The sequence below is a fragment of the Coenobita brevimanus genome, chromosome 62 (genome assembly GCF_032717465.1).
Source record: "Coenobita brevimanus isolate Jiangsu-jjx chromosome 62, ASM3271746v2, whole genome shotgun sequence".
NCBI classification, from domain to species: domain Eukaryota; kingdom Metazoa; phylum Arthropoda; class Malacostraca; order Decapoda; family Coenobitidae; genus Coenobita; species Coenobita brevimanus.
In genome coordinates, this window is record NC_137015.1 from 34,987,429 (window position 1) to 35,003,647 (window position 16,219).

General features: G+C 41.8%; 1 protein-coding gene and 1 non-coding gene across 2 annotated transcripts in view; both read left to right on the plus strand.

Annotated features, from left to right (window-relative positions):
- The window catches only part of LOC145404126 (uncharacterized), a 28,562-nt gene extending 16,667 nt beyond the window's left edge, over positions 1-11,895 (plus strand). The window contains exons 4-6 of the mRNA XM_080275752.1: positions 358-436; positions 3,488-3,673; positions 10,916-11,895. Of these exons, the coding sequence (XP_080131878.1) occupies positions 358-436; positions 3,488-3,673; positions 10,916-11,895 (1,245 nt within the window). The remainder of the gene's footprint in view (positions 1-357; positions 437-3,487; positions 3,674-10,915) is intronic.
- Positions 11,896-15,835: 3,940 nt separating this feature from the next.
- Positions 15,836-15,954, plus strand: LOC145404146 (5S ribosomal RNA). The gene has a single exon (XR_013898115.1). It is a non-coding gene; the product is annotated as a 5S ribosomal RNA (ribosomal RNA).
- Positions 15,955-16,219: the final 265 nt, after the last annotated feature.

Genomic DNA, 16,219 nt, shown 5'->3' on the forward strand with positions numbered 1-16,219 from the left:
AGTCTCTGAGAGGAGACATGTAATGCTTAGGCAAGTCATGTTGTCCTAACCCTTTTTTATCATAAGTCTTCTGTTTATTTCTCCTAAGCTAATACCAGGTGCATAGGAGAGACCTACAGCTGAAAGAGGATAATTGTTATGAGCCAGAGTAACCTAGCCTTGAGTTCTTTCATCTCATATGGGGCACCATAATATAAGACTTGCTGTACCCATTTTTATCATTACCATTTCCACAAGACCCTTGCAATTAGATGTCAGGCAGTGAGTATATAGTACTATAACTTCCTGTATTTGCATTCTGTATTCTTATCCTGATGCTCAGTACAGAAATCCAGTAACCTGATGTTTTCCCTTCAGGCTACAGTAGAAGAAGTACAAGTGTTGAAGGAGAAGTTGGTTCAGGCTGAGAGGGCTCGTAGTCTGGCTCACCATGATGGTATGTAGCATGGAAGGGCTGGGGGCACCAGGGACAGGTGTACTATATTGACATCAGTTGTTGTGGCTCTGCTGTGGTACTGTTTGTCGTCATCAGTTCTAGCCTAATATCCCACTATTGCAATGAAATATTGCTATCATCATCTGAGCCAACCTTGCTTCTGTGTGTAACAGGGGTTTAATATGCACAACCCTACCTTATTAAATCTGATAACTTTATGCCTCAGTAATTATCAAGCTGCAGATTCATAATTATGACATCATCATATTCCCTGTGTTTACGGTTAATTGCACTGCTTTAATTTGAATGATACATTTGTGTATCTTCTTAAATTAGAACATGAGTGTCTGGCTTTGTATATATGAGATGTGATTTGAAATTACTGAGTATGGTCTTCGTAGTTTGTACCGAGTGGCCAGCAGTTTCTGCTGTTGTGTATTGAATATCAGCCACTTTTGCCATATATTGCTGGACAACATGATACCTTGCATCATAGCAAGGGCAACAGTATGGTTATGTGACCCACTTACTTTCAGCTTTTGCAGTGGGTGGGAAGGTGTTGCAGTTGAAAGGGTCATGCTGCATGGAGCTGCACAGAGAATATCTTCCCAGGTGTACTACAATACTCTTAATACAGCTTTCTACATGGAAGTTAGCATGAAAGCAGTTAGACTTACGTGATGTGAGAAGTGGAATGGCAGGTGACTGCTTCACAACGATGCACCCAGTTGCATAGCACTTGTTCTCTACCACATTTTGCTTGAAAAAAAAAATTCCATTTGTCCTATATCCATCTCATTCACCTGACTTAGCACTGTGTGACTTCTGGTTGTTCCCAAAACTGAGCTTGTAATGAAAGGACATTGTTTTGACATGACTGAACATGTCCAGTCTGAAATGACAAGCATCATGAAGAGCATTAAAAAAGAAGAATTTCAGCAATGCCCTTAATCAGTGGCAGGAACTGTGTGGATGCAGGAGAGGAGTACTTTGAGTATGTGTCTAATATTAGTGAAAACTGAGTTTGCCAACCTTGATCAAAACTTTTAATCCCACCTCATATATTTTCACCCTTTCTCTCCCTAGTGCTGGCTGTGTAAACAACAAGATTACTAGCATTCTCTGCCTAGCTGTAGCACAGCCTTTCACTGAGAAACATCTATCTCTCCATAATTACATCAAACTTCATTTCGATCATTCAGATACACTGTGCAAAGACATCATTTTAAATGTACAAGCGATGCTTCAAATTTATCCAGACAAGCACACGTATACTGAATATGTGGATAGGTTTGAAGGTGGAAGGAGGTATGTTAGGCAAAGGTGGATGGATATTGAAAATGAATATGAGAGAAAGGAAGGTATGGAAGTTGTTGAGGCTAGGTAACAGACAGGAGACGGAGTTGGTTGGATGAACTTGTACAGAGGAACGCACAGCGAGAGTATGGCACTTTATGTATATGTACATACAGTCAACTCACATATATCGCGGGTTTGTTAGTCATGATTTTCTGATTCACGGTAGCCTACTTTTCCAGCCAAACCGTGATCTCTTCATATGTTGTGGTAACCAGTTTGATAGTCATGACTATTGCGGTCTCTGTCCCAAGTGACTCGTTTCCAAGGAGTTTTCTAGGTTGCGCCGCCATTTATGGTAGTCGGGGCCAGAAGCCAATCATATTTAAGCATGACAAGTCAGTCATAGTACACCCATCCATGCTTAGCGGCAAGTAGGGGCACCAGGCCACCTTTTCCTCGCCACTACCACAATTGCTTTGTGCTGAGAGGCCATAGTGTACCTGAAGCCTTGGAACCCCTCCCGCTCCCCCATCCACTTGAAGCACTGGATAAACATTCGCTTTATTTGAGGCAGTAGAAGCACCTTACCATATCAGTTCTTCATCTTCCTGATGGTCCATTATATTTTCAGGAAGGGCATCCGGTCATAAAATGCTACACGCTCCAAACCAAAGTCCTCTACCCAGGGGCAACACCTTAGCCCTTATCCAAAGAGGGGTACCTGGCGTAAAACTCACTCTCTCTCTCTCTCTCTCTGGGGTGGTAAATAAGCATTTCTTGCAAAATCTGTTTCCCTGCTGTTTTTAGCATTATTCCACATTGTCAGCTCATTTGATTTGTCAGTGTAATGGCAGAAGGGATTGTCCTAACCCAAGTTTTGAACTAAACCTAGCCTAACCTTGCCAAACTGTACCTAATGATTTAACTTAACCTAACCTAACCAACCCTCTAGTTGGAAAATTGGGAAACGAAATCCACTTTTGAGTACTTTGGGTAATATTCTTCCATTACGTAGGAAACAAACAACTGTAGGTATATCTCAAGGAATGTGATGATAATAGCAGGGAAAATTTTTTAGCAGGGAAAGGTCATATACCACCCTGGAAATAGTCAGAATAATACAGAAAACAAACTGGAGGAATATGAACTGAATTGATAAGGTCTCTTAGCTGCCTCAAGCAAAGGGTACATTTACCAAGCATTGTCATCAGTCAGAGTCGGGTAAGATCCTTAGTTCCTGTCTATCCATCTGTCTGTTGCCAGACGTGGTAGTCCTGTAAGGGGTGGCCAGAAACAAATCGCCTCCATGTCACCCTGTTCCCCGCCATTTCACTGCCGTGCTCCCAGCACACACACTCCTCTCTCATATTCCTCTCCACTCCATCCCTCCATCTCATCCTTGGCCTCCCCCTCCCTTTCCACCTGACTCACACACACACTCCTCATCAGTCTCTCGTTCTCCATCCTCTTCTTTGATTTTCAGGTGGCTTTACTGTACATTGAGTGATAAGCCAAATGGTTTCCTGTAAGCTTGGAAACCATTTACAGTGCTGGGTGGTAACCATATAACCAACCCATAAATGTTCCTAATGTGTTAACAAGTAGATTGGCAAAAGTTAGTGTGCTTCCCCTGTAAAACAGCTAACTCAGAGACTAACAGCCACCCCATGTGGGATTATGGTTTCTGGTTATAAATAGATAGATTGTTATTGTACTATTACTGTATTTATTATTTTTTGTGCTCCTCAACAGTTGTGGAACGGGTAAATGAAAATGAGGCAGTTAAGATGATTCGTGTGAAGGAGGGTCTTGTGCGTCTTGGTGCATCATATTGCGACCTGGCTCATAGGTGCCTGATTGTGTTCTCAGCTCACCATGCCATCGCCTCCATCCTGCCTGATGTTCATGACAGAGGTCTACATGATATTAAATACACGGGTAAGATGAGGTCAGGTTAGCTTAGTTTAGGATATGTTGGGTGAGGTTCCTGATTGTGTTTTGAGCTCATCATGCCATCACCTCATCCCTGTCTTTCATGATACTGATTTATACAGTATTAAGTACAGTGGCATCATGTCCAGTGAGGTAATTAGATTAGACAACACTGCCGTACTGGACTAATTCCATACTGGACATATGAGAAACCTTATGGGGAAAATTAAAGGAATTCTGATGAAATAGCAAACAGTAGGCTAACACTATTGGTTAGTGTTGCATTAGTAGAAAAGAGTTTAATAGCAGGATTAACCTGTGGATTGCAGCAGGGGGGTTGCAAAACAGGCTGTGTGGCATGGCAGTATGGCCAATTTAGTAACCATTGCAAATTGACTTCAGATGTACATCATTGTCTTGAGAATGATGTGACACACCTATCCATGAAGTACTTTTGCTCAGCTCACCATAGTTACTGAGTTCTTATGGTTGAATATTTCACAGTTGGTGGAAAACCAGCAATTACTTGAATGAAACTCACTCCTGTCAAAGCGTGAGTGAGTTGCCAGTTAGTCCAATTAACCATAACTTGAGCATGAGGCACTACTCTGATAATTAATTTAATCTTTCTCTCTCTTCCCCTTGCCACTGTCAGCCTTGCACTCAGTTTTAAAATACGTATGAAGTAAGGGTATTTTTTCCAAAATCATGGAAATCCTCCATAGAGAGGAGTGGGTGACGTTGGAAAACCCCCGATGTGTAGATGTTAATGCAGGAGAGGCAACAACTTCCTGAACTTCTTCCACTGAGCTAGCTCCAGTCCCACCTCCAGCACATATGTCCCCCATATAACAGAACTTCACATACTCAGGAGACTCGTCAGCAAAATTAATGTTTTTTCATCTTTCCTATATGCTGTCCATTACATATTACACACTCAGAATCAACATTATTTCGCAGTTTACCTCTTGTACCACCACATCTCATATGCATCCATTTATGACAAACACAAATTGGGGGTATTTCCTACACCCTTGTTACAGCTGTACATGGCCGTACTCCATCTGCTACGATGCTACTGCTACCTGCCCTAAATATCATCACTTTTGTTTTTTCCACATTTACTCTCAAACCCTTATTCACCATTCCATCTTGAATAGTGAGTTAATAAGAGTGTGGCCCATTCAGTTTGGCAGACTTTGGTTAGTTTCTCCATTCGTAAGTTTTTTTCTGGCTCTCTGCACCCTGCTTCACCCCTTCCTGATGTGGTTTGTGGTTGGTGTGGGTGCCCACCATCCACTGACCCAGTCCAGTGCTACCAGCAGGTGACTTTACACTTGAATGACAAGCCCAGTGGTTTCCTGTAACCCTGGAAACTACTGTATTAGGTGGTAACATACATTCATACATACTGTACATACATACATACATCATCTAAACCTGTGTTGCCCCATGAGGAACATAGGAACCTGGGGCAAGGCAAGTTGGTCCTGACATTTAAGACGAAAGTGACCAGCCTCACACATCCCTAAGTGGCATTGTGTGAGCAGTAAACCCCAACCATCCCTTGGAAATGAACTGACACAGGCTAAATCAGGTTGGAGCACCTTGATTACCCACCAAACCACCAGAAGCCATAGTTTGGTTATGTGGTTACCACTCTGTTCCCTGGTGTACAGGAAAGCATTTGGCATGTCACTTAGTGTAGAGTCACCTGTAAACAGAAGGAAGAGGAAAGAATGAAGGAATGAACGACATAAGAGGAAGGAAAGAAAGAAAGAAGGAAGAGAGGAAAGGGCAGCCACCGAGTGCAGCACTACATGGAATGAGTGGATGGTGAGTGTCCCCACCAACCATATACAATAATCAGTTCTTGAGGTAAAGAAATAATACTTTCTCCCATAATCCCTGCTGACATGATGACCAATAGAGAGAGTGGCAGAAATTAGGATTACCCCACCCTGTGTTTCACCCCCTGGCAAAGGCAAAGTAAGCCAAGGACGTGGGTCCCGTACTTGTCCAGGACCCAGAAAAAAAGATAAAAGAGAGTGAAGTTGAGGAGTGGGAGTAAGTGAGGTGTGTAAGGCAATGTTAACCTATTTTAGCTGCTGCCTACATTCTGCATATGAGGCAGTGTCAGCAGCCATGACTTCAGGCAGATTTTATGCACTAGGAATAATTCCACTTTAATACAGATAATGATGAAGGAAATTAATGATAATAGCTATGAACTTTGGAAAGGCTGATGTTATTAAGGTTGGCTAAAGTCATACCAGAGTAACTCTGGTTGGCTGCCAGACATAACCCCATTGACTAGATTCCAAGTACAGTACTGTATTTCAGTAAATGGTCAGCTTTTCCCAAATGCAGTTCACATTCAAATTGAAGGATGCCTGTTTGTGAATGAGTTTGAATGTGGAAGGAGGTATGGTAAGACAATATAAATGAGTGTATAAGAAAGTGAGGTACAGTATAAAGGTTGATGAGACTAAGGAACTAACAGGGGAATGAGCTGATCATTCCACCAAATGCACTTTTAAAGTATTAACCATAGTATCAGTGCATACAGAATCCATATACAGTGTATGGAGCCCTTTAACCTTTATAATCCTATGGTATTGTGTCTATCAATAGTCCAGCCTGACCCAAACATTCCTACTAAAATCCTCAGTGATCCCAAACAGGTTACAGATGTGCTTCCAAAGGGCACAACCAACTGTAAAATGATAAAATACTGGAGATGTAAGACAGTTAAAGAGCTTTAAGACAATTTGTTTATCTGTCTGTGTATCTATTGCCAGATGCCTTAATTCCATAGGGGATGGCCACAAACAAATCGCCCCCATGTCGCCCTGTCCCCTGTCATTTCACTTCCCTCCTCCCAGCTCACACACCCGTCTCATATACATCCTCACTCCATTCCTCCATCTCATCCTCGGCCTCCTCCTCCCTCCTCCCCTTTCACTTCAATCACATATACAGTATATTTGAGTTAGTCTTTCACTCTCCATCCTCGCCACATGCCCAAACCACCTCATTGTATTTCTCCTAACACTTTCTATCACATCCACACCACAATGCTCCTTCACTTCCTCATTTGTCAGTCTGTCTCTCCATGTAACTCCATGTATTCCTTTCAAATGCAGTAACTTACTCTTGACTTGTGTCCTTCCAACAAGGTCCAAGCTTCACTTTCATACGTTACAGTTGGTATCACAATACTGTCATGCAGCGACTTCTTCACTTCCATGCTCACTTCTCTGTTTCTTATCACTGCTTTCAAAGTACCAGCAACCTTTCTTCCATGTTGTACCCTTTCAAGCACTTATCCTCCAAATCCTTACTTATCACACCACCAAGTACTTAAATGCACTCACATTTTCTATTTCCTCAGTTATTAAATGGGTTGGCGGAGGGTTAGTGCCCCTCTCCGGAAAACAACTAACTAAAAAAACAAACAATAAGCCTCGGACAAGGACTTGACCAAACGATGACGACCAAGGACCGGACAAAGGACATGGTTATTGGAACCTGGAATGTAAGGGGAGCGAATGATGAGGTGAAAGAGAGAGAGATTGTCCAGGTGCTTGAGGGTGCGAAAGTGGATGTATGTGGAATAACTGAAACAAAATGGAGAGGAGAAAATGTGAGAGAATGGGAGTATTGATGGGGTATATGTGCAGGAGTAGGTGACAATGAGAGGGCAAAGGAAGGAGTATGTATAGTTGTGAGTTGGAAGAGGAGCATAAGACAGTATGGATCAGTTGGGTCAAGGATTGTGTGGGTAAAGTTGAAACTTGGAATACAAATGTGGGCGATTGTGTGTGTGTGTATGTGCCAACGCAAGATCGTGCTAGAAGAGTGAGAGAAGAGTTCTGGACAAATGTAGAAGTGTGCATGGATAAGTTTGGAAGGAATGAGAGAGTGTTTTTAATTGGTGATATGAATGGTAAAGTTGGGAATGTGAAGGTGGATGGAATAGTTGGTGAGTGGGGTGTGCTTGCTGAGATAGATGAGAATGGGAGTGCACTAGTGGACATTTGTGCTGGGAGGGGGTTGGTGATAGCCAATACCCTCTTCAGGCATAGAATGATCCACAGGTATACATGGCGAGTGATGAGAAGGGTGGGTGGTGAACTGAATGATAGGAAGGCAATGATTGATTATGTGTGTGGATGAAAGGATGCGAAGATGTGTAATGGATGCAAGAGCTCATAGAGGTTGGGGGAGTGGACTTTCTGACCACTACTTGGTGGTGGCCAGAATTAGAATGCAAGTAAGATGGAGGAATAGGAGAAGGGAAAGACAAGAGGAAGGAGTAGTTGCAAGGAGAGTGGAAAGGTTACAAGATGAGAAAATGGCAGAGAATAAGAGAGAAGTGGAGGAACGATTGGGCAAATATGAATTGGAGCAGATGGGAGACAGACGTAGAAGGTGTGTGTAGGATATTTACAGAAGAAATATGTGCAGCATGTGATGTGGTGTGTGGAAGGAAGAGAAGACGGAGGGGAGTGCAAGGAACAGTGTGGTGGACTGAAGAGGTGAAACAGGCTGTGGCACAAAAGAAGAAAGCATACAATGAATGGATGAGAAATAGGGGCGTGGAAGAAGTTGAGAGGCGGAAGAGAGAGTTATATGTAGAAAGAAAGAGAGAAGTGAAAAGATTAGTAAGAGAGAGTAAGAAGAGAGTGGATGAGGAATTTGGAAGGAATTTGAGTGTAAAGTGGAGGGACTGTAAGAAAATGTTCTGGAAAGAGATGAAAAGAGTAAGACAGGGTGGAAGTGAAGTTAGCAGGGGAGTGAAAGATAAAAATGGTAGATTACTAGTGGAGAAGGGAGAAAAAGTGAGCAGATGGAGAGAACACTTTAAGGATTTGTTGAACGTAGAGGATGGAAGTAATGCGAGTATAAGTGGCTGGGGAATGGCTGGGAGAAGGAGGGAGGTGAGAAGACAGGAAGAAATCAGTAGGATAGAAGTTGTGGAAGCAATGAAGAAAGTTAAATTGGGGAAAGCCCCAGGAATTGATGGAGTGTGTGGTGAAATGCTGAAGCATGGGGGAGAGATAGTAGTAGAATGGATGTGGAAGATGTGCAGATTGGCCTGGGAGGAAGGTAGAGTCCCGGAGGATTGGAAGTCAGGTATAATTATTCCCTTGTACAAAGGAAAAGGGGAAAAAGAAATGTGTGGTAATCATAGGGGCATTTGTCTTCTTAGTATAATAGAAAAAGTGTATGGTAGGATACTTATTGACAGAGTTAGAGAAAGAACAGATAAATTAGTTGGAGAAGAACAGGGAGGCTTTAGGAAGGGAAGAGGTTGTGTAGATCAGATATTCATTCTTAGATCTTTAGTGGAAAAGTTTCTAGAGAAGGGAAAGAAGTTGTATGCGGTTTTCATGGATTTGGAGAAAGCATATGACAGGGTGGATAGACAAGGATTGTGGAAAGTGTTAAGAATATATGGAGTAGATGGGAAGTTGTTGAATGCTGTGAAGAGTATGTACGATGGTGCGAAGGCTGCAGTGCATTTGGATGGTGAACTAAGTGAATTGTTCTCTTTGAAGGTTGGGTTGAAACAGGGATGTGTTATGTCTCCATGGTTGTTCAATCTGTACATGGATGGGGTAATAAAAGAGATACAAGGTAGGGTAGTGGATGTTGGAGTGGCCCTGGTGAGAGAGGGTAGTGTTCGGAAACTCCCTGTACTGTTGTTTGCAGATGATACTGTGTTGTTGAGTGAAGACGAAGGAGAGCTGCAAGGCTTGGTGGATGAGTTTGGGAGAGTGTGTACGAAACAGAATCTAAAGGTGAATGTAGGGAAGAGTAAAGTGATGGTCTTTGAGAGAGGTGAAGTCAGTGAATGTACAGCAAGGTTGGATGGTGAGGAATTGGAAAATGTGAGTACGTTTAAGTGCTTGGGTAGTGTGATGAGTAAGGATGGAGGTTTGGAGGGTGAAGTGCTTGAAAGGGTACAGCAGGGAAGAAAGGTTGCTGGTTCCTTGAAAGCAGTGATAAGAAGCAGGGAAGTGAGCATGGAAGTGAAAAAGTTACTACATGACAGTATTGTGATACCAACTCTAATGTATAGAAGTGAAGCTTGGACGTTGCTGGAAGGACACAAGTCAAGAATGAGAGCAGTGGAAATGAGTTATTTAAGAGGAGCCTGTGGAGTCACATGGAGAGACAGGCTGACAAATGAAAATATAAAGGAACGTGGTGTGGATGTGGATGTGATAGGAAGTGTTATGAGGAATACACTGAGGTGGTTTGGCCATGTGGAGAGGATGGAGGGTGAAAGACTGACGAAGAGAGTGTATGTGAGTGAGGTGGAGGGGGGAACAGGGAGGGGGAGGCCGAGGATGAGGTGGAGGGATGGGGTGGAGAGGTATATGAGAGAGGGGGGTGTGAGTTGGGAGCAGGGCAGTGAAATGGCGGGGGACAGGGCAACGTGGAGGCGATTTGTTTGTGGTCACCCCGAACGGGATTGAGGCGTCTGGCAATAGATAGATAGATAGACAATAGGCTGGGTTCCTTTTCGCTGCTGTTTCGGCGATTAATTCCCCACAATCCACAGTGCTCTGTCTCCTTCGGTGACCTCTGTGTGTGTGTGTGTGTGTGTGCATGAGAGAGAGAGAGAGACTGCACAAAATAGAGTTATTTCCCATACACTTTTGCCAAACTGTGTATGGTGTATGCAAATGAGTGTGTGGCCAATTTTACAGAGAATGCTATTGATAGTTCTCCTTCTGTGATGCTTATTCTCTCCTTGCTTTCTGGACCCTATCTCACTCAATCCTTAGGTGGAGAAAAAGATGTCAGTGTGATGATGGCAATTTGTTTCCAGTTTAGGGAGGAGGTTGTCATTAGTTAAATGAATTTCATTTCAGTTGCATTGTTATATTGTGGCAAGCTGGTGATAGGGAGAGCTGGAGCTCCCATTTCATCAGCCCTCAGGACCACTTCCTGACCATCTTCCTTTGGTGAACGTTTTCAGTGCTTTCATTAACACAGAGAGTAGGCCAGCACACTCTCATAAACCTGTACCTCCAGCTGTCTGTACCACACTACATGCACAGTAGATATGTATCACACTATCTTTTTCCATCCCCCCCCCCCCTTATTTTTATGAATGGAGGACACCTGTAATCTAGTGTATGGATTATTGTATTATGTATTTGTTTTTCCTTCCTCAGTTTATCTTATGTAAAAAAAAAAAATTGGTTTTATTTGTATTTTGAATCTTTCAAGGTGGTGGACATGCCAAGAGACTGGTGCAGGAAGCTAAAGATCAAGTGCGTTCATACCGCCGCTCCGGCATCACTCCCAAGACCCCACTGCCTGAGGATCCCCCACCCCCTTATACCCCATCCATGGAGCACATTGATACTCTTTCCAACAATGCTCGTAATGGCAACACCAGCCTCTCATACAACCCCACTGCTACCCCTAACAGTCCCCACAATCCATTGTCCCCATCTGCCCCCAGTGCTTCCATGGAATCATTCAGCCCTCAAGGTGTCAACAGGCACCACAACCAGCCACGTGATGGCCTTCCCACTAACACCCACACCACAAATCATTACCCTGGGTCACCACACAGTTCACATGGACAACATCCACTTGGCATTCATCCCTCTAATATGCAGCATCCAAGACATATATATCCTGAACCTCCAGAGCCTTCCAGAACACACCCCTACCACCTTCCTCACAGTCCGTCTTTACCAGAAGACCACAGCCCCCAGCAGATACCCTCACCACACTCAAATAGTGCACCAAATTTAGCAGAAGAGTGTAGTGGCAATGTAACCATGGGGTACCCATCGCTGAATGTCCATGACCACAGCAGCTTCAATGAGAATACTTACCACCCTGATACCTCTTCATCCAGCCCTAACCTTGCCAGTGGACGCTACCAGAGAGCAAGTCCCTCAGAAATTGACCCTCCCTACAACCCAACCTATGACTGGCTGCCTGCAAGAGAAAGTAACAGAACCACACAAGAGCATTCTCTATCTGCAGCCACTGCTATGAATGGAGAAGTCTCATACAACAAAGAAGTGCAAGATTCTGAAGGCAAAGGATGCAACAAACCAGCTGGATCTCAGTCTGTACGGCCAAGAATTGGGAAGAACCCATTTCTTGACTCAGACTCTGAGAGTGATGAGGGAGGGGGTGGAGGGGAGGACAGTCTGTCTGGAGCCTTAAGGAGGACATCAGTAAGGTAATGCAGAGTATTATTAGATTTATATATATATATATATATATATATATATATATATATATATATATCCTTAAGAATATGTCAGTTTTACTCAGTTTTCTAAAAGGCCATTGAAACATCACTTAAAGTTTGTAATTTGAAGATTGAAGTAATATTATAATGGAAAAGTATCTTTTATCTGCCACATGTAGAGGAAATTGTCATCCTTTGAAATATGGAAGCTATTTGAAATTACATTTAAATTTTAATAAGTTTCACCTATAAGTATACATTCAAAAACATATTCAGTGACATTGGCAGAAGTGGCTGTGTTTATCTGTTGTGAATGATTAAAGCAAGCACTGTTGATGATCTCAAGAGTCACATGTAGACGTTCCTGTGTAGATCATTGCCAGTTCAGCAACGTAAGATATACATTAGCAATAATACAAAACCCAAGTGGTTTTTATGAAAGTATTAAAGTGCATTAATATCCTAGAGCAGTGGTTCCCAAACTTTTTCTGGTCGTTACCCACTTTTCATACATGATCCTTGTCCATGGCCCCCCTTCCCCAACCATAACCCATGACTACAGTGACTGTCTACACTACAGTCATACACTCATCATGTCCATATAAAAATCACTCTAGCAAATCCTGTAATTTTATTGATTTCATTTGTTATTTTCACTTTTGTTAAGTATTAATAAAGAAATGTGTATTTTGTCTTAGCTGCATCTTATATATATATAATTATTGAAATGGTACCAAAGGAATAATAAAAGGCACATTAAAAAAATCCATACTTAGAGTAATTAAAAATTTCATTATTGCGAAAAGCTGATTCAGCAATAAAAAAAAATTCACTGGCTTGAAAAAGTGTATTAATCCCACGCAATTTGATCTGATCTTTGAATCTTACAAATCTGATAAATTTATAATTCTGAAATGATATGCTATCATAGTGAGTCATAATTATCTACCACAACCATGGCCTTCAGTTGCGACACACCCACCTCCTCCCTGACCATTTGCTTCTGAACATTCATGCCAGGTTCATTTTTCCTTCATTTGAATCCCCATTCCACTCAGTGTAAGTTCTCTCCACTGACTACCTACTCGCTAAACTCCTTCAGTTCAGGTTATGGCCCCCTACATTCTGATATATGGCCCCCAGTTTGGGAACCACTGTCCTAGAGTATTGTCTTCTCACGAATTATAATATGTCTCTGTTTCTCCGCAGTACAGCCAGTCCTTTAATCTTTGCATTTAACTTGGTTTATCAGAAGCTTGATATGCCGATTGCATGAACATATGAAGTAATTACACGGGTAAAGAGGTGAACATTAACCATTTCTATGATACAGCGACCCCTCCAAGTGTGTGGATGAAGTGTTAACATTGTATACACAGAAAAAGAACGGTAAGTATGTTGTAGTGCATGGTCCCATAATGAGAGAGGGGTCCTTGATGGCTGAAAAAGCCATGCACTTAGAACCCACACACTCAAATGCCTCTAACCTCATAAAAAAATCTTGTGTTAACCAGCCATCTGGCCAAATGGCAGCTTGCTTGTTAAAGACCGCATATATCCCCAACTAGACTACAGATATGCTTCCCGAGGTCATATCTTTCTGTATGCAGGTAAACCGGACATAAGACATTGACATTAAAGATGTTTAGAGGAATAAAAAAAGTTGGAAAAACTAAGTTTGTGGGCTTTTTCAGCCATCAAGGTCCCCTCTCTCATTATGGGACGATGCACTACAACATACTTACCGTTCTTTTTCTGTGTATACAATGTTCCTAATAACACTAATTTTGTCTGCGCACAGCCCATGCATATGGAGGGGTCATTTTAGTTTAATGCCAAGAAAAAATTTTTCATATGCAGCTGAGTCAAAAGATGCTTTTTTTCTTTTCTCTCTTGCTAGTGGAGACAAAACATTGAAATTTACTTGTATCTTACAGACAGTCCCATCCCAGATTAATCCGATAACTGAGATTTTACTGTATACTGTATTTGCATCTTACGGATGCATGGTGCTACATGACTGCTGTACTGGATGTGAAAGTTGACAGTGTTGTAGTTTGTTAGAAAGGCTACAAATGATGTTGATCTGGTAATGTTTATCATCTCTAGATCTGCATCATTTATTGATAATTTAATATGATAGTTGTATCTTGACCAGCTCCCTCTGTCCCTCCATTAGCAAATAAATTTAAGAGCTTGCCATAAAGAGTACCTTATACAAACCTTTGAATAAGAGTACCTTCTTAACAAAAGGAATGTCTGTAATGTTAGCAAGCCCAAAATGTAACAAACTGGAGGTGACCACTAAAGCATTTTTTTTTTTTTCCAGCATGTGATATTTGTGGGTTGATACTGTATAATGGATGTAAACATTCATGTCTTATTGAAATGTAGGCACAAGTTATGGAAGCTGCATTTATTATAAACCTGTGCCTACAGTATTTATGACTTACTTAAGCACAAAATGTTTGTCACAAGGTTTTAGTGACCATGGTCACAAGATGGAATTTTGCCCTTTAATAGCTTTTTTGTTTTGTGTGTGTGTGTTTTTTTTATTTTTTAAAGTACAGTGAGCCCTTTTGTTTCACATGGTTTGGGTTTGCAAATTTACCTTTCACAGAAAAGCCCAAAATTACCAAGAACTTGTATCTTATGATCAAGAATTCACCCATGTCAATATATGGGGCGTTGGTGGGCAAGGCGATCATCAGTTGTTGTTCGCCACTTTGTTTTCAGTGTCCCTGCCAGCTGTGAGACTGTTTGTGTGGTGCTGTGGTAGTGATCGCAGCCGTAGTCACTTTTTTTGCCTTTCCCTTCGTTCAGCTATTGTTCTTGTGTGGTCTACCTGTACCAGATTTTGGCTCCTCTTCATTCATTGGAGGACCAGGTAATAGTGGTGATGGAGGCAAGAAGAGAAAAGAACGTCGTGAGTATCAAGTCGTTGTGAAGAAGAAAAAGTATTTGGTAAAGGATAAGATGAAGATTTTTCAGGGAGGTGATCCATTTATTCAGTGTTTCTTGACATTTTTATCATATTCATATGGTTGTCAATTATTCTGGTATCCTGTTTTATGAGAATTATATTAAAAGTGAGAAAAAGAGTGACTTCGGGAGGGGCTCTGGAACCAGTTAGATTTTTTTTCCATTGATTAATACTTTCTGGTTCACGAAATTCAGGTTTCACACCATCCTCTTGGTACCAGTTGGGTGCAAAACTTAGGGGCTCACTGTACAGTAATGCATTTTCTCTCCTGCCAAAGTTCATTAATGAACAATGCACATTGCATCTGCAGTGTATTGCATGAAGAAACATAATGTAAGTTACATTTTGTGATGCATGCCTTCCACTTTGCACCATAGCCCTTCCTAGTATGTTATGTGATATGAAGTTCGAGTGAAATATTACCAGTAGGCTATTTTAATTACTGTAGTCAGTATGCAGTACAGGTTAGGCATTTTTGGCATTATTCAAGATTCGAGTTAGATACACCAAGGTCCATATGTGAAATATTTTATATGCATATAAATACAGTATATGTTGCATTAGAAAAGTAAAGTGTGTAGTAGAAAAACGTCATATCTCACACATCCCACATTGCCACATCGTCTCTCTCCTGGTGCACAGGTACTTATCCAGCACCCTGTATTCCCCCTTCCCCAGCATCAAATACTGGGCTTGAATACATTTTGCATGCTTTGTATCCTTAAAGCTGCCTTCACCGGTCAGTAAGGGGAGGGTCAGGTTTAATTTCAGGCAGCTCAGCTGAATGATATAATTATCTGAGGTGCCCATCAGAAAAACATTCATGTAATGTGGAATTGCTACATGATTTTAATCACTGGTGTGATCTCTGCTAGACAAAAAATTAAAAAAAATTCACTGTCGAGTTAATGTTAAATTACTAGTTTTTATTTTCAAGTTACTGTATACTGCCAACGGCCATGCCACGTTGAGTACACCGCTTCCCGTCCAGTCAGCGAAGTTAAGCAACGTTGGGTCTGGTTAGTACTTGGATGAGTGACCGCCTGGGAACACCAGATGCTGTTGGCGTCCCTACATGTCAAGTGGGGTTGGTGGAGGATTAGTGCCCCTCCCTGTAAAACAATTAACTCTAAGCCCTTGGCCACCCCGTTTGGGATACATGGCGTCTGGCATTTTTTTTTTTTTTTTTTTTTTTTTTTTTTTTTTTTTCTGAGTGACAAGCCAAATGGTTTCCAGTACACCAGGAAACCATTTACTATGCTGGGTGGTAACCATATAACCAAATTATGGCACCTGGTGGTTTAGTGGGTAATTAAGGCTCTCCAGTTGGATT